At 38.3% G+C, this 19179-nt stretch overlaps 1 protein-coding gene across 1 annotated transcript in view; it reads right to left on the bottom strand.

Annotated features, from left to right (window-relative positions):
* CHN2 (chimerin 2) overlaps positions 1–19179 on the bottom strand; it is a 152006-nt gene that overhangs the window by 71573 nt on the left and 61254 nt on the right. Inside the window, exon 3 of the mRNA XM_015853812.2 lies at positions 13733–13788. Within this exon, the coding sequence (XP_015709298.1) occupies positions 13733–13788 (56 nt within the window). The remainder of the gene's footprint in view (positions 1–13732; positions 13789–19179) is intronic.

The raw sequence follows: 19179 nt of genomic DNA, 5'->3' as shown, positions 1-19179 counted from the left end.
AATAGCAATATCATACCCTTGAAACTCCTGCCCAGGAATAATACTCTTATACAAACATTCTGGAGCTTTAAGGGGCAGGATTAAAAGCAAAAGTGAAATGCAGAAGAGAAGAAAAACCAAAATCAGAGAACTGCCAAGTGCAGGTGCTGTGTTACTGTGTGCAAATATGGCAACTAAGAAATAACAGTACATGAATTCAGTGTCTTTTTTTAACATTCTTTGTTCACTTCTCATATGACCACTGGAAATTTGAAAAGAGTATTCAGGCTTTATGTAAAAGTCATCCACATCACATAGAAGCTAAAAGAGATCAAAGAGGTCTTCAATAAAATTGTTACTAATTGAACCAGCCTAGCCCTATATCTGAACAATGACACATTTTTGTAAGAAAAAGAAAGAACTCAAGAAAAAGCTGTGTTGCCTCAGAAAGAGAACATGGTTTATATGCTCACAGAATCACAGAATTGTCTGAGTTGGAAGGAACCTCTAAAACTAATCTAGTCCTACTCTCCTGCAATGATCAGGGACACCAACAGCTACATCAGGTGCTCAGAGCACTGTCCAGCCCGACCTTGAATGTCTCCATGGATGGGGCATCCACCACCTCTCCCAGTAATAAGACCGTTCATTTTGAATAGCATGACTTGGTTTTATCATTTGGACTTGTTATCCTTATGGACCCGAATGACCCTCCAAACTATATTTTTATTTGGGAGCTTAATCAAAAAACAGGTATCAGAAGCTGGGTTAGGTTTATAAGACCACCACATTCAATCCTCTCTATTGTGGAAGAAAAGGCCAATTTTCAGTACATTGAAAATGATGACAAAGAACAAGCAGACAAAGTTTCCCTCCCACAGAAAGCCAAATAAAACCCTCACAACACAGAAGGTGAAGTGTGACTTTCATCTTGGATTCAGAACCTGCTTCTTTAAATAAAAGTGATTTGCTTTTGCCTTGATTCTATACACAGAATAAACTCGAATGCTTTCAGCAAACCTCAGAAAGAGAGGTGTCACCTGCCATCAAAACTGCCTGCAAACACAACTTCCCCCACAAATACAAAAAATATAAAGTATAAAAGCAATCCCTACATATACCTCTCAGCAAATGGAGACACATTTTGAATCCCTCTCACAACACTTTTTTTATGCAAAAACCCGAATTTGTCTGTGACACTTTTATCATATAACAAGCAACCAACTAAAATCCCCTGCACTCTGTGATTTCCCCTTTTTCCTGCTGTTTGCAAGTTAAAAGATTTGTTCTTCAGAGAACCCACACAAAGCCCATCAAATCCTCTCTCCCTCTACTCATCCCTAAAGCAAAAATCCCAACACCTTTATAGCATCCATGTATCTAAAGCAGCCACAGTGTCAGCACTTTGTTTTAGACAAGGAAGATATTGCAGTGCTCTGTGAAGTGAAGCTGCACCTCTGCCAGACCATCCAGGAACACAAATGAAAGCTGTGTTGTGCTGGAATTGAGAGAAACTCTTCTTCTGTGCTTGCTGCAAACTTTGGCCTGAAATAATCATTAAGCTCCTAAAGCCAACTTCTCTGCTAGGAACAAACACAAAGAAACAAAGTTACAATGAGAGAAAAGATCAAAATGACATCAGGGTCTCTAGATCAAGCCCAGAATGTTGGATTGAACTTGGAAATAAACCAAAAGCCAACACAATAGATGGAGCAGAAACTCAGAAGTATCAAAGCAGCCGGTAGTTCTGCTTTGCACTGACAGCAGACTCTGTACAGACTTCAAGGAAAAGCCTGTATCCCAAAAGGCAAAGGTGGCTGAATTCAGTCGGGATTAGCTTTTCCTCTCCTGCTATAAATCGGCTCGTGTGCATGCACACAAAGCCAGACAGATCTGACACAGAGAATCCTTCAACAGGGACAGGACAGAAAACCCACAGGTAGACAAGCGACTGCTTCCAAGTTGCAGGGAGCCCAGAATAATCAACCTTATTCTGAGGACACGAGCACCTAATTTTTTCATTTATTTTTCAATAGATAAAGGACAACAATGAATACTTTTATCAACTATCATACAGTCCACATGATTTCTTTGTTGAAAAAGTGACCACATTTCCCAGGTGGTTTTATGCAACACTTCATCTCTTCTCTCTGTATAGTCAGCATGTGAAGAAATCTGCGGGGCTGAATCACTTAGGACTCTCACATAGACAGGCAGATAACATATGGCAAATAATAGGTCTGCACTAGTGAAAATATATATTTACCTTAAAGAGAATTGTAACTTGCTTTTATCACTCCCACATAGAGGGCAAACAAAATGAATTCTGTGTCTTCACTAAAAATGACAGCTTTCAAGTTAAATGTGATATAGTAATTTTCAGGCTTAGGAAAAGGTATTATTGCCAAACAGGTTGTTGCAGAGCAGGCATTCTGGCCATTACTCCAGAAATCTGTGGAAAGCAATGAAAATTAATACTGAATGCACAGTTGTATGAATTATGAATTATCAGTGAATGTCAAAATTGATCAGGAAATACAAATTATAGTGAAACAGCCTTAAATCAATAATGGTTCACTAGTCCTACAAAGCCAGCAACATTTAACAACATCTAATATTCAAGCATGCTCACAGACAAATGAAACTTGGCCCTCCAAAGGCATTTGTTTGGAAGATTGTTCTGAAAGGCTCTACACAGCCTATCCTTTGTCTATCCTTTATTCTGAGCCTGCCAAACCGGCCCCCCACTCATTCCTACACTTAATCTACTTTTACAAGTTTTTTACAATGTTACGGCATATTCTTCAAGGTATGGAATCAGTTGCGCTGGAGCTCAACCTCAACACTGAGAAAGAACTAAGCCTTCTATATCAAAACACACCAGCTATCCAAGCTAATTCAATACACCGCATTCACATAATTTTTAAGTTTACTGAATTTTAATGCTCTGGGATTTGTGGTTTCTCTTTTGGCCAGGGTGGTTTAGCCTTAGAATGACATACTCCTGCTAATGTGCAGATTATTGTATTAAAATCCTACAGCACTCTGCAGATAACTCATAGCAAAACTACTGGGAATCACACAGGCAGGAGGTGAGTATGCCCTAATGTAATAGATTTTTATTGCAAGCATCAACGTCCAAGCCACACTGCACTGAAGATTTGAGATACCCTGAAAAGTACGATCACAGAAATAAGACAATTCTAATTCAAAAAGTAAAAAAAAAGAATTTCTCTTCAGCTTCATTGCACAAGACACATTTCTTTATCCAGTGGCCAACACTGAAGTCAAGAAATGTTGTGATGAAAACCGAGAAATCCCTCTAGGACAGCAATCTGTCTAATTCAGAAGGACCAGCATGATACAACATCATAGACCTACCTATTTCAACCACTGCTTTAATACAACCACAAGGAGGATATGAAAGGGGAAGGGGAACAATGAGATGCATAGCTTTTTGTTCATCTCCCCATTACGCAGAAAGAATATAGAAACAAGATCCAGGAGTTTAAAATGTCTGGTCAGTCAGGGCAGGCAGTCAGGACATTTTCCCAAAGGAATTTTAATCAGATACAGTTTTTGTTTGGAAAAAATCTTTTTCATTTTTCAGTAATTCTAGCTGACTAGCCATATATATGGTTTTCACCTCAACAAAAGGCAAATAGTAGTCTGGATAAAAGTCTTCAGTCTATAGAAAATGGAGTTTACTGTCCAAATTGTTCAGCTTTTGGCACAGTTGCCATAAGTCAACTGCAAAATTCTGCCTCAGTATCAATGACAGATAAATATTAAGAGAAATTTTAAGCCTTCATTGACAGAAATATAATAGAGTAAAAAAATGATGCTGTATTTATTTCCTTCTATAATATGTTGGGTTAGGTTGTTTTTTTTTCCCTAAAAATTTGTCTTAAATAAATTTACACTTATATCAATTAGAATGTAAATTACTTCTGAATAGGAGAAATTACTTTACATCAGTGCCTCTTAATAAGGGAGACAATTATTTTTTCAAGAGAATATTTATCTACCTTTTTTTAACCACCTTTTCCTTACTTTCTTGCTACCATTTTTTTTTTTTTTTTTTCAGGCCTGCTGGATCCAGAGCCTTCAAAGAGAAGCAACACTTGGTTTTGAGAAAAGCATTACGTCTCAAAGCTTGTTTCTAATTGTGCTAGTACGAATAGCAGCCATGTAATAACACCTGCATTCTCTGGCCAAAGACAGGCTAATTACAGGCAGTCACTAAGTGCATACCTAATGAAAAGCTGCTCTTTCCCCCTCAGATTTCCAGTCAGTGGCATTCAGCATGACCAATGGGACAAGCTCCAATGATGGGCCCATACAGACCATGTAACTTTGTGAATATGTTCAGATATTTTGGCCACATGATCATAGAATATCTTGAGTTGGAAGAGTCCCATAAGGATCACTGAGTCCAGCTCCTGGCTCTACACAGGACTATTCACAAATCAGACCATATGTCTGAGAGCACTGTTCAAATGCTCCTTGAACTCCAGTAGTTTGAGGCAGTGACCACTGCCCTGAGCAGCCCATTCCATGCCCACCACCCTTCCATAACCCAGTACCTGACCCTTCCCTGACATAGCTCCATGCTTTTCCCTTGGGCCCTGTCGCTGTCACTGAGAGCAGAGCTCAGAGCTTGACCCTCTGCAGCATATAAAAACAAGTGTGCAGCCAACAAGACACCTCTTGTAATCCTCTCTTTGCAATTTCCATTCAGAAGGCCTCCAGCTGGAATCCTGAGTATAGCTTTGAATATCATGTCTCAAGAAAGTCTGAAGCAAATCAGCAGAATGAACAGGGACTCAACAAGCATAACAGATGTGAAAAGAGATCGCCTGAAGAGAAGACCGAGGGGGCTGTAGCAGACACGTAGGAGAAAGGCAGCCTTCTTCAAGAGGAAATAAGGATTCGTTCTCCGGGTGGTTACTAGAGATGACTAGAAGGAATAGACTTAAACTGCATATAAAGATAGGATTTAGATATCAGGAAAGTGTTAAAAATAATTAAGCAGTACATAAGCAAACAGAAATATTCATGAAGTCTTCAGCTGTGGAAGACTTTAAGAAGAGAATATGCGAACATCACTCACTGCAGAGTTGTGATTCTCCTCCACCCTTGATATGCATGATGCAGCTGGTTCCTCATGCCTGCTTGCTCTCAGGCTGATAGGGATCAGCAAGGAGCAGAAGGCAGTATAAATCACATATAAAGCCACAGCAATACCACATTCCTGCCCACCTCAGGACAGCAGGGAGAAGGCAGTGGACAGAATTAATTACTCCAGAGCAGAAGGCCAAGCCTTCAGGTGATGAACTGGTCACTGCTTACCCAAATAGCACAAAACAATGAAGTGCCGAACTGTTCTGGCTATCTTAAATATATATATATATATGTTCTTCTGTAAAACTTACAGTACTGGGGATAATGTAAGACTGGAGCTCTTCACTGCAAGGTAGAATATAAAAGTTAAGGCAGAAGTGAAGAATTCGAAAAATTGCTTTTATTAACTATTGTTCTAAGCTGCTTAATCTGCAGCCTGATGGCTCGCTGTAACCTGTGGAGAACACAGATGCACAAAGATCCCTCCCCAGCACATCAAAGGGAAGTGCGGGAGTTCAGCAGATCTGATTGTTTCTATGACACCTACTGCAGGCTGATTTCCATTCCACCAAGGTTATTCCTGTCATCTTCAAAGACAAAGAATTCAACAAGAGTCAGGTTGCATTGTTTGCTTTCTTGTTTGCTTGTACCAAACTTTCAAAACAAGTGCGGTAAAGCATCTCTTATGAGGGTATTTTTATCTTGGTTTAGTTTCCTATCATCTGTGACCTTGAGCAAGCTCCCTCAGCCCACCATACAGTAATCAATACAATCAAAACACTTTAAACTCCAGAAGGTTATACAATTTTCCCCAACATTGACACTTGCCACTGTTAGTAAAAGGGAATACATTTCTGTATACATCCTGCTTTAACATGGAAAAGCATAACTGAATAAGAAAAAAAAAAAAAAACCAACAAAAAACCCCACAAATATTTTGTTACCTAATACAATAATGCATTGTGGACAGAAGCTAAAATAAACTGAAATGAATCTTAATCAGGGAGGCAGCTGCTAAATAGTCAGGGGAGATGAGGTCACGATCAAACAACTTTGATAATAAATCCAGGAGCCATTTCTTTTGTTACATGGTTTCCACTCACACAGTAAGGGCATCATTACATGGAAGAAGGAAGATCAATGTTACCTTGAATGTTAGATAAAAAGTTTAAATATAGTATCTCACTGTGTTCCTTTTTTTAAAGATAGACACGTTGAGTTATTTAAACAGGAGGAAAGATATCCCTAACAGTAGCAGATAAATGCTGAAAGCCCTAACAGTGTTATAAATGCTGCTTGTGCTTCTGTAACCACTGAGAAGAACTAAAACCATCATGTATGTATACAACCCATCATAACGGTCCACGATACATCCTCACAAATGCACTGTGTTATCTGTCTTAGCACATCCCCAAAGGCCATGTTCCTAACCAGACCATTTTTACTATTTGATGTAAAAACATGTCCCTTCAGCAAAGGACCTAGAGCAAGTGCTCGCAAAATACTCAGAGAACATCTGCCAATCAGTCTGTCAGAGACTGACTGGAAATCAGTTAGGAGTAACCAGTTCAAAACCATAGACTGGGAGTGAGGAAGGAAAATTAAGAAACAGGACATGTAAACTGAGAGTGATTAAGAGTAGGTGGAAAACTCAGAGGAGAGGGCCTTGATTAAGCTCCATCATAAAGTGAGGTATGTACTGTTACTTCATTACACCAGGAGAACACCTGTCCATGAAGACAGCACAAGGATGAGAGCGAAAACACTACCATCAACTCAGTTATTCTCCCATCATTGACTCTATTGACATTTCTGCTCTGTACCTGGAAACAGCAGACATCTCTCATGTCAGGTTATCTACAAGGTCTGAAGAGGAACGAAGGAGCTCAGCTACTGCTAGCTACACTTTCTAGACTGGAAAAATGAGGTCTTATTGGATTCCCTGCTAAATACCAAGTAGGAGAGTATAGTTGAATTATGGCAGTACAGGTTAAATTACCATATTTATTTCAAACAGTTAGGCATGTATTTTGTAAACAAAGTTATAAACAAAAAAATAAACTGCTAAACTTCTGAATTTTCATTTTGAGCCCTGAAAACTCAGGAGTCCTCATTTGAAATTAATACAGACTTCACTCTGATCACACCTACTTCTCTGTGGTATTCCAAACAGAAACGTGTAACTAACTGATTTGATTATTCTTTATCTAGCTATATACATGTGCGTATAACAAGACTAGAAGTAAGATACACAGGTGGATACAGACAAATAAGTAGTTTCTATATTTATTCATCTATTCAGACATCACACAAAGTATCAATCAGAGAGCAAACACAGTGGGACCCTCTTCTACATATTATTTCAACCAGAAGAAGGAACAGGGGCCTAAATAAGAACTGATACATAAAACTGTACAGGCACATAGAATTTTCTCATAGATGTAGGCTGATTGATAAGCTCTATATTGAGAGATGGAAGTGGCTTTTATTTTGGTCTGAAAGCTACTTAAACTTGACATTGTGTCAAAGCAAAAAGAACTAGATAAAAAAATAAGAATAAAAATTACAGCAATGGCAAAATCACAACGCGCTACATATTACCAAGCGGAAAGGGAGGGAAGGGTGAAACTTCCCAAGCAAACTTCCAACCAAAAGGGAGGGATAACTAGCAAGTTCATCATTTCATAAAGACAGCTGGTTATTACTTTTGCTTGCTGCCACCCTGTCTTCCAAAAAGACGGCTTTAATTGTTCCATTTCAGTAAGGTTCATAAACACAACTGATTCACACAGTAGTTCTCTGGCAAAGAGTGTCAACAGGCTGATTTGGAAATTGTAACTTCCAACGTCAGTAAATCAAACCTGATGAAATTTGGAATAGACAAACCTATTCTAATTTTGTTTAGTTGTCAATATTTCCATGAAGTCTTAACAATCACACCTGTAGAACTCTTAAAAAGCTTTCCTTTGCTCAGTAGTCAGCAGACTGTTGCGGTCAGGATGATGTGGTTTCTACTGCTGGGGAGTGAGACTTCATGACTTTTCTCCAGATAGAGGAAAAACAACAATATTGTCTGATGTGATGAATACAAGTAAATTTTGGTCAAGCAATATTTCAGCCTTTCATCTACTGCTGCAAATCACATTCTCCGGATCAAAAGCATCCTATGAAGATACTGTAGAAACATTACATTAAGTAAAACCCCACAATTTATACCTAAAAGGAAAGCATACATGTGTTCACTTTGGCGAGATGCTGGTTACAATGCATTTAAACATTATCTGGGTTCCAATTTAATCAAAGATTTTTCCCAGCCTTCAATTATTTTCATTTTCCTCCGATGCAGCCATGCTTTCTACTTTCACTACACATTTCAGCTTAAGAACATTCTTCCTTTTGCCAGTGTCTATTCAAAACTCTTCTTAAGCTCTACTTGCAACCCACAGACTACTGCTGTGTCCTCTTTGTTATTTTTTGATTCTATCATAAATACAGGATTTTAAAAGCATAATTAAAGCAGCAGCAACACTGTAAGAACATGAAGGTATAGGCTCCATTAAGTCTTATATATACAAACATTTTCATTAATGAAAATAGGTTTCAGAACAACTTTGCTCATTTTCATTTAATTGCCGGCTAATGGGGTATCTCGGTGTGTCACTGTGTGTGTTCTGAGGTTTCCTTCTAAGGAAAAGATCATGTATATTCTGAATAATTCTAGACAGTAAGAGACACCTTGTTATGGCTCTGCCTGACTCTTTGCAGTAGCGTGATTTGAACAAATGCCATAAAAATAACCATTTACTCTCATTATTTACCACCAATTTTATGGTCAATTTACAGCTCTCAAGTACTTCAGAATGGACATTGTTCTTAGAAATATAAAGGCAGAGGAGAAGAAGAAAATAGTCAACTTGTAAAGGTCATTAAGAGAGCAAGGTAAGGAAATTCATGAAAGACTTACTGCAATGATTAAATACTTATTATGCAGTCAGATAAGGCTTAATTTCAATAACCTTGCTCAAGTTTACCTAATTATGGAACTGACTGCTTTAAAGTGTTTTGTTTTTTTTCCCTTTTGTACAAATATAAAATATTTTCATACCTGAAAGTTGGACTGACAAAATCATTCTTAAGGCATTTTTCCATACTGCTACTGCTTAACTCATACTCTGCTAACTGCTGTTTACTAGCTTGAATCCCAGCATCAGGAAGACTCTTTGCAGAAAACAAATAAAGAACAATTTGCAGTAGTTCGATTTTGGAACGTGTAATAATTCTGTATGCATGTAATACAGTATGAGATGGCAATATATTCATAAACCTGCTAGTGACCATTTCAACAGTAATGCTCTGTGAAATGACACTAACTATACACTTGTTTTGATGAATCTGAGTAATGGATATCAAAAGAGTCAAAATGAGTTCCTGACCCTCTGGATGGTTAAAGATTCTCAGCAGCACTGTTTGGCTATCTAATTATTATTTTGTCTCTTAGAATTACTTAAGATATACATATTAAAATATACATATATATATTGAAGCTTTCCACAGAAAGATTCCCTTTTTGTAAACATATTTGCTTTTAAAAAGAGAATCATAATTTTGATGCTTTAAAGGCAGAGAAAATCATTTCTGCTTCTGATGCAACCTATTTGTAATTCAGAACAAGGAGGAAGGCAATTAACTGACATCTTTCTACATAATAATATAAGTTAAGGCTCTAAGGCTTTGCCTACACTGGGGAAATTCAGACAAGTTTCTCGCTGCTGCTGACACTGGCTTGGCCAAAACACTGTTAGGAATATTAAAGGTCTAATGCAGACGAACTCACCAGCCTCAAAAAATGCTGTCAGCAGTTAAGACTTCCCTGGAAAAGGAGTGGCATTCAGAGGTATGAATAACTGAATGATGCAGTACAAGTAACCTGTGCCTGTTGTTTATCGGTAGTTATCAAATATGTTCCCACCTAACAACATCAACATCAGCCTTCTTTCACTCTTCTACTTCGCTAAAGCTTCTATTTCTTTAAAAGATATTTTACTTTTGAATAGATGACTACTGAACTGTTTCTTAAAAATAAATTTAAGAAAAGATGTTTTATAATAAAACTGTGGGTGCCATTTTTGATCACCATTTCCATAGGCAAAATCCTAACAGATGCTTTATAATACAGCTTTCTCACAAAATGAATCTGATCTTTTGGCACCTATCACCACACTTGCATCTGCAAGCAAGCACGATATTTAAGAGCTACATTCCACCTGAATGGTGCTTTTAAACTAAACTTTTTTTTTTTTTTTTTTTTTTTCTGTTTAAAAAATAAATCATTAAAACACTGCTGGGAGGAATATGGTTATAAATGAGGATATTGGCAGGAATCCAGTGTTATTGGGAAGGTAGATATTCACACCACTTGTGCTGCCAGTGGTGATTAATTAAAAGCTGTTAGATACCTGAAGCCCTAACAGTTCATTCAATATAATTCCCATTGCAGGAACGACCTGCTTTTGCTGACGAGATATTTATGCAGGCAGAAAAGAAAAAGAAAATCATGGTAGCAAAGCACAAAGACACAAAGATATAAATGTTCATGTTTTATTTAAGGTCCTAGCTTTTAGTCTGGTTGGTTGCATATCAAGAGAGGTGATTTTGTCTCCACAGTATAGTTAATCAGGAAACCCACACAAATCAGGTGGTAAAACTGCAGAGATCTGAGGCTAAAACCTTTGTGACTGCAGAGCAATGCGGAGGAAATGGGGGAGCAAATGAATGCAGAAAATGTGGAAAACAGCAGTAGAAAAGATAGAAAAAATGATGAAAGCGCCAAGTGGTGAGAGCAAAAACAACCAGCGCTTTACAAGTTTCTCTTTTGGTGCTACAGATATTGTTTTCAGCAGATGCCTGAATTTCCTTTAGAACAAGCAGAATTCAGCAATTATGAATGAAAAACACCTTCCCATGAGCACGAAGGGTTTAAAATAATTTGCAATTGTTACCACATTTGCCTGAAGTAATTTGAATCCTAAATTACACAAGAGAACACCCTCAACAAAGTCCAGTTCCTATATTCACACGGAGAGAGATCTTTTCGCTGTCATTCACACATCCTGCTGACACTTGCTCTCCAGATGTTGGTTGAGCATTATGCTGCATGCTAAGTAACTATCATATTGCCAATTATGATATTTTCTCACTGATGACAATAAACTGGATTTTCAGATATTTTCTATGCAACTGATAGAAATCCAATATTAATAAGATAGATTTTAGTGAGGCAAGCCTGAGCAATTATTAGAAGACACTAACATCAAACTAAAATGAGGAAAAGCAATGAATACACCCAGCCTACAATCTGTATGCTAAGGAGATGCTAATATGTTCCATGAGAATGTAGTGCTGAATTTTCTCTTTAAAATAATCTGTGATGCTCCGTAACACTGCTATACAGCTCTGCTTTATACAGAACCAATAATAAGAGCCACAGGGAGCAATCTGGCATCAGGACCCAGTCCCAACCTATAGAGAAGAATACACATGGACAAAGAAAGCCAATCACCAATGAAGCAAGAACTCAAAGATCATCATTTGTATGAAGTTTCTTATTTTTAGGTAAAAAAAACAAAAACAAAAGAACCCACAAAACAACAGCAACAAAAAAACCCCAGCAGATCAAAATAGGACTGCTATCAGTGCACAAAGTGAGTGACTAAAAATGGTTAATTAGTCAGAAACAAACCCACATACATGAATCAGACTTTCTGTACTTTACTTTGCTAGGCACCGCTTTGCCAACTACTTATTCACTTTGTTTATACAATATGATCTTAGTTTCCTTTTGCAAATCTCTAGAAGTGACCTGAACAGGAACAAAATAATGTATGATCTTCAAACATCAGTTAAGGGAAGAAAAGGATAACTTCAACTGTACATAATGTGCTCTTGAACATAAGGAAGCAATTTCAACCTAGTATAATGGAGAAGATTTCACTATTGCATCAACCTCACTTACTTATATAGATACTTCTGTTTCCAGAACAAGAATGCTACCACTATTATACTTTACAATCACAGTTTACTTTGATCCAAATTCTCAATCATGCAGGCAAAAATGTTTTAATTTGAGTAGGCATAACAAATTTTGGACGAATTTCCATCAGACTAAGTCATTTATATTCCTATGAAAATGAGTTCAATTGGTAGCTACGGGTTCCTCAGCAGTCTATGCTTTTCAATCAGATTTTCTGAAGACAAGTTCTTTCTCAAAGCATTTGCAGTGTGCAACTTAAATAAGATCTTGGATAGGCTATTGACTCACACAAAGTAAGAAACTCCTCTAAGTCTTCAAGGAAATAAAATCTAACTCCACATGGCTACAGCATGCACGTTCTCCACGAGCTCTGTTTTTGCCAGGGAGAAGGAATGACAGGAGGGTTCACCCACTCCCAAGCTTTGCTTGCCTTTCTGACCACCCTGTGTGTGTGTCTTGGGAACATCCATATTAAACAGAGCTTGAAGATCTTCAGTCTAAGGTCAAGATCCTGCTCTGAAACAGATGTTATACGGCACTTGAGAAAAGAAACTGCAACAGGCCTTTAGTGAAGGTGTTCTGTGGACTTGGGAAAAATGGATTCAATTCCTGACTTTGTAATGACTGTTTCATGACCCTGGGAAACTCACTTCATCTACCTGTGCCTTGGTACAAAATCTGCCCCCCACAAGACTGCTGTGAGTCTGCATCCATTAATATTTGATAGAGTGTTGTGATAGGGCTCATCTTCAGTGGGTACACAGTGTGGGAAAACAGGTCAAAGCTCGGGATAATGTTTTAAAAAAAGAGCTATATATCATAGCAGCAATTCACAGTTTCCATCTCTTTTCACGTAATCTTTTATACCTCATGTAATCACTTTGTGCATTCAGTATTTCTATTACAAGTGTTACATTTCTATTTGCACAAAATTTGTCCATGACATTATGGAAGATGAGGCTATCACAGTTTTATTGATTGAGCAGAGAAGCCTACATATGTTTTCAATCACTATTACACAGGGCATTTGGAGGAGATGACACATTTAACTAAGAAGAGATGGAGAAATGCAGAAAAAGAAAAAAGGAGACAAGATGACCCAGTAAAACATTCAGTCCTATGTATTTCTTAATGTTTTTCACGACAGAGACAAGTTCTCCAGCTATTTTACCTTGAACTTATTTTTTTGCTAGAACTTGAAGTTTAGCAAAATGCATTCAACAAACTTAGCAACATGAGTCAAACTGAAACACATCACATGCACTTTAGTATGTGAATGCTGGAAGAAAATAAACCTGCTGTTCCATTTTGACAAGGAAACAAAAAATACTTGAGGTACTTTATAGAAGAGTACAATAAGCAATGGATTAGGAGTATTTGTCCAATAAGATGCTTCTAGTGGTAGAATGAGTCTTCTATGCCCAATTAGCAAGTGTTAATCTGCTTCAATTAATCAACTTCAAGGAAAGTGATTGTAGAAAATAATGGCTTAGAAAAATTAAAGAGAATACCACCCTCAGACTGTACAAAAGATTTTTTGGTAATGATGCTGCTGACAATTCATCAGATTTAACAAGGTGTAGTGAAAGAGGAACTGACCTCCCGAGGACAGATGATTCTCTTGGGACGTGGTGCCTCCTGTTGTAACTGATACACTGTCAAAGACAAAAATGTACAGATAATTAGAAGACGGCAACATACACAAACTTTTATTCAGACGAGTCTTTTAGCCAGAGGCTACAGAGAAAAATGCAAATGCCAAGACAGCAAACTGAGTTATTTAGTGATTTGCAAGTCATTTGTATGAAAACATGACTAGTTTGCTGACCTGTAAACTAGTAGAAATGAATATTGTTTTAACTCTTAGAATCATTATTTCCTCTTAGAATTGTTACTGCCTCTATATCAGAAAAACAAAAGAAAAAAGGCTAGAAGGATTTTTCAGGTGTATCTCAGAATGACATCTCACTTCTGCACATACTGTGTCTGAAGAACAGAATGCTTACTAGCAGCACTTGTCTTTTTTGGATACAGCAAGTAAACATTCAGCCCATTTGAAAGAGCCCACCATCACCTCGTAATTTATTTCTTTCTAAGATTTCCTCGTGACTATTTATGAGGAAGTGAACAAAACAATTATGCCACATTCAAATGGCCCAGGATCAATTTTGCCAGTCTTCTGAAAGCTGCAGGAGAAAGAGCTGAGACCAAGGGTAGGTGCTGAACCCTGGCCCCCAGCCTCTTTCCTTCATGTATCTAATGAGATCCTTCCCTTCCTTTCCACTCAAAAGTCATGAGAGGGAGCTGACATACAGTGACAGTAATCAATTCCAATGCAGACAGACTGTCTCTCCATAACTCCAGTAAAAATCCCAAAGGCTGGGATTGACTCCCTTGAGGAAGGCCTTCTGTATACTTTATTTGGAAAGATGATGTTGTGCGTAGGAATTTTTTTAAAGACTGAGTTCCCAGGGAAGGGCTCTCCATGATGCTTGTGAAGCTCTGAGTTATGCCCTAAAAGATGGTAAATTATGGAAGGAAACTAATGCTAGTAGATTGGTTAAATACAGGAGTCCTGTCACAGAAAGGGTATGGAAATGGTAGGTGTTGGTTTTCATCACCTTCTCTTCTGCATCTTCTCTTCAAATAGGGCTAGAAACAGCTGCAATTAAACATGAGAAGTGAGAAAGTCCTCAGCCTGCACACAAGTTTCTCTTTCAGGGGATATGAAAGCTTAGGGGAGTTTGTTCTTTGCTAATGTCAAGGTGGAAAAAAAACCATACCCTTTCCCAAACAGATATCTGCACCCCTGGTTCACAGGAGGGACAAAACAGGAGAGTTTGTAACATCTCATATCCCCCATCAGTTTTAACGCCTATGTACGTGCTCCAACTCTGAATATATTCTAAGAACTTAGATTTAACCTGTTTCACTAAGCACTGCCAGACCTACTGCTACTTTTGTAGAAGATTTATCACAGCTTCTGGGCTTTCTTACCTCTTCTAATGGTGTTACAAAGTAAAACTGAAAGCTTCCCTTTCACTCCTTTCTGATCAAGTTAGTTGTGTATCCAAAAAACTTGTCAAGTAAAGCACAAAAAATACGCTAAAAAAATCAGATACCGTTCCTTAAAACCCTGATTATTCTGTATCTCAGTATTACAGTTTTAAGAGACCATTTCTGAATGTCTGAAATCAGCATAACAGCTGATTCAGCAAGGTACAGATAAGCATCTGTACCACAATGCTTAATACTAAATGTAGTAAAGAATTTATTTTATTTGCCCATACTTTCCCAGTAGGCAAAATGTACTCTATGGATTCAAAATATTGCAAGTACAAGATTGCTTCCTCACTATTTTAAATGAAAGATCTATTTCCCCTATTTATTCATTTAAATTTTAATTGAAAAATTATACTTTATAAAAATCCCATTTTTCAGTAATCAAAACTGTTAAATATTAACTGACAGAGCAAATTAAGCTGATGAAGCTGTTTCTAAAATAACCTTGATAGCTGTGGTGCTGAAAAAATAGGTCTGAAGAATACATATGAAGCCTAACTTATTACATGCTGCACTCAGAATAAATGAGAAGAGTAAAGAGCTCTTTGAAATGTCTGAAAGGATTGCCAAGGCTGATCACATAATCCTAGAATGGTTTGGGCTGAAAGGGACCTCAAAGATCACCTAGTTCCAATGTTCCTGCTGCATGCAAGGTTGCCAACCACTTCATCAGGCATTAGTTTAGATTGCCCAGAGATGTCATTGTTATCACTGGAGGAGCATCAGCATTTCACAAAACAAAGGGAGGAATGAAACAGCTTATTCCAAATGTCATTTCCACACAAAAGTAAGAAAAGAATGTTAGCACTTGCCAGCATGGATTCACCAAGGGGAAATGCCTGACCAATATAGTAGCCTTCTAGGATGTCATAACTGAGTGGGTAGGTGAGGGGAAAGCAGTAGATGTTTTCTACCTTGACTTCAACAAGGCTTTCGGCTCTATCTCCCATAACATCCCTGTAGGTAGGCTAAGGAAGTGTGGGATAGATGAGCGAACAGTGAGGTGAATTGAGAAGTCCTACAAAAATAATACCAAATAATACTTCTCTATTTTGAGGGTTAAGGAACAGTGGCATAAGCCGCCCAGAGAGGCGGTGAAATGGTCCTTCTCTGGAGATACTCAAAACCTGGTTGAACACTTTCCTTCATAACTTATTTGGGGAACCTGCTTTAGTAAGGAGTTGGACTACACGACCTCCAAAAGTACCTACAGTTCTGATTCTGTGAATGTCTCACAAGAGAGGGTGGTTATACAATAAAACATTTGAAAGCAAACACAGAAAAACAGATATTGATAGGATGCAGTGGAATCAGTCAGTTCAGGGATTCATGATGGGTACGAGAAGGACAAACCATCCTAACAGCTGTGTTTTGCACAGTTTGAAGAAGACCGCCATCATTCTCAAGTAATTAATCTGCATAATAATCTGAACTGAGAAAGATATCTAATTTAGAAATACAACAGAGGAAAATAAACTAAGATCACTACTATACAAAGAAATAATAATAATCTACATGCTATCTTTAGTGTGCAGGATGAGAAAAGGGCCCCCAGGTAACAAGCACAGCAGAGTTTGTGACTGTTCATAATCACAGAAAACACTGTGAATGGGAGATGGTTTCCTGGGAAAGATAATGAATTCAGATTTGGTTATATTAACTTTAAACAGAAAGGCATTAAACTGACAAACAGACAGCCCAGTAGAACTACTGGAGAGAGAAGCAGAACCATTAGGATGAAGGAAAGAAGACATACTGGGAACAGAAAGAATGGACTGAGACCCATCGCTGGCATGATGATGAGAGATGCCAAGCAGTTCAAGGAGAGAGAAACAACAAGGACAGGAAAGAATACTCAGAAACGATGCTCAGCAAGACAAGGGTGGAGGAGGCGAAAACACCAAAAGGGCAGGTAAGTGAAGAGCTAGGAAAGACAATATCCCACAGAATGAGGCATTACAGAGGAAAGCAAGTACAATGGTATAGAAAGCTGTGCTCTTCTCCAGGATGGTTCTCTCCTGTTACCGCTTCAAATGATTGCTATGTGAAAATCTGCAGATGAGATATGAATACAAGTGAAATATGATGGCTAAGGTGACTCGATAAAAACGTGCCCTACAGCTAAGTTCCAATGAGCACAGACACCTCATTAAGTGACCTCATTTCAGAAGCACAGAACATCCCACAGCTCTGCCTGATTTCATTATATTTGCTGGGCATTCACCGCTTAGACTGACACACTGCTGAGACCTCAGCAGAGTCCAGTGGATGGTCAGAAGTTGAGAAAGATTTTGACCCTCCTCTATTCACTTCCCCCGGTGACATCCTAGCCTTGCTTTTCTGCCTCATTTCTCCCTCATCACTGCTGAAAATCTTAAATCAGAACCCAATTCATAAGGATATGGTTGACTGAAATTATATAAAAACATACTTATTTAATACAGTGGTAAGCAGTGATTGACATCTGACCCAGTCTATCTCAGCATTTAGAACTGACAGGCAGGTTAGAGACAGACTCTGCTTATAAAAAGGATTACGCTTGAACAAAATGATGCATTGTTATTCTAGCCCAGGGAAAATTAACCTCACAAGAAGTCAACAGCACCCAAAAAAGAACAGTGTATTACTACTGCTTAGGGAAGAGCATCAGACTGGAAGTAACCTTCTGGTCCAGCATCAGATGCAAGTGAAAACCAAAATGCAGCAGTGTGATAGGAAAAGAAAAAAAAAAAGGAATATTTAAATGCCCCTTGGACAATTTTTCTCAGCTTAATAATTCAAATAGCTTGCCAACATTCACAGTGTCATAATCACCTGGGAGTGCATAAAGGTAGCAAAACTTTAATTGATTATAGAATATCTAAGGGAAAAATTCTTTGAGATATAAATTAACTTTTTAGAATACATATAGCTCTTCTGTTCCAGAGAGAGGAGACTTGTCTCTCAGAATAAATAAGGTAAATCCTCTATTCTAACACTGGTTGATCTAAAATTAATGATTCCTGTTTTATTATGCCAGCCAGTGTCAAAGGCTGATGCTGGTGGTATGGCAGTAAAGGTTAAAACCTCCTGATAGTGTTCCATTATATGTAGTTGCCATGTGACAGATGGCAGCAGAGGGGCAGTCTGACTAAATGGTGGCTGACCTGAAAGTGCATATGAAGCAAAAATGTGACACTGAATTCCTCCATGAAGAAAAAATGGCACCCACTGATATTCATTGACACTTTCTGAATGCTAATGGAGACCAAACATTGTAAGCAAGCACAGTGAGGCGGTGGGTGGTGCATTTCAGCAGTGGCAACAGCGACATGAAAGACAAACCATGTTCTGGATAGCCATGCACAGCTGTCATAGCATGAAATGAAGAGTATCACAACCAGCCCATTCACACAAATCAGCAGATTGCAACCAGGGATCTATGCATGTAGCTCAATATCTGCTTCACTGCATTGGAAATGATGGTTGCAATGTTGGAATACTGCAGTTTGCACCAGGTGGCTCCCACAGATGCTGACACAAGAATGGAAAGAACACTGTATGCAGTGTTTGTTAGGACCTACTGAGCTACAATAAGGCTGAAGGTGGCAGTATCCTGGATCACATTATTACTGTTGAAGAGATGTGGTGCCACCGCAATGAGCCAGGGTCAAAACACCAGTCCATGGAGTAGCAACATGTGAATTCCCCATTGAAGAAAAAGTTCAAATCACAGCCCTCAGCAGGTAAAATGTTGTGCAATACTAAAGGGGGGATCCTTCTGGATTTCCTGGGACCCAGACAAACCATAAGCTCTTAACACCACACTGTGATGCTGACTCAGCTGAAGGCTCAAACTGCCAGACTCAGACCATAGAAGACAGCCTAATGTCTAATTATAAGATCTGCTCTGTGTAAGCAACATAGATGTGACATGCAGAAGTCAACCTCTTCTGCCAGAGTAGGCGGAATATCATCACCAACGTCTTCATACCTTTTTCAAT

The sequence above is a fragment of the Coturnix japonica genome, chromosome 2 (genome assembly GCF_001577835.2).
Source record: "Coturnix japonica isolate 7356 chromosome 2, Coturnix japonica 2.1, whole genome shotgun sequence".
Taxonomy (NCBI): Eukaryota; Metazoa; Chordata; class Aves; order Galliformes; family Phasianidae; genus Coturnix; species Coturnix japonica.
The sequence above is the reverse complement of the archived record's forward strand: the minus strand, read 5'-3'. Positions and strand labels throughout refer to the sequence as shown.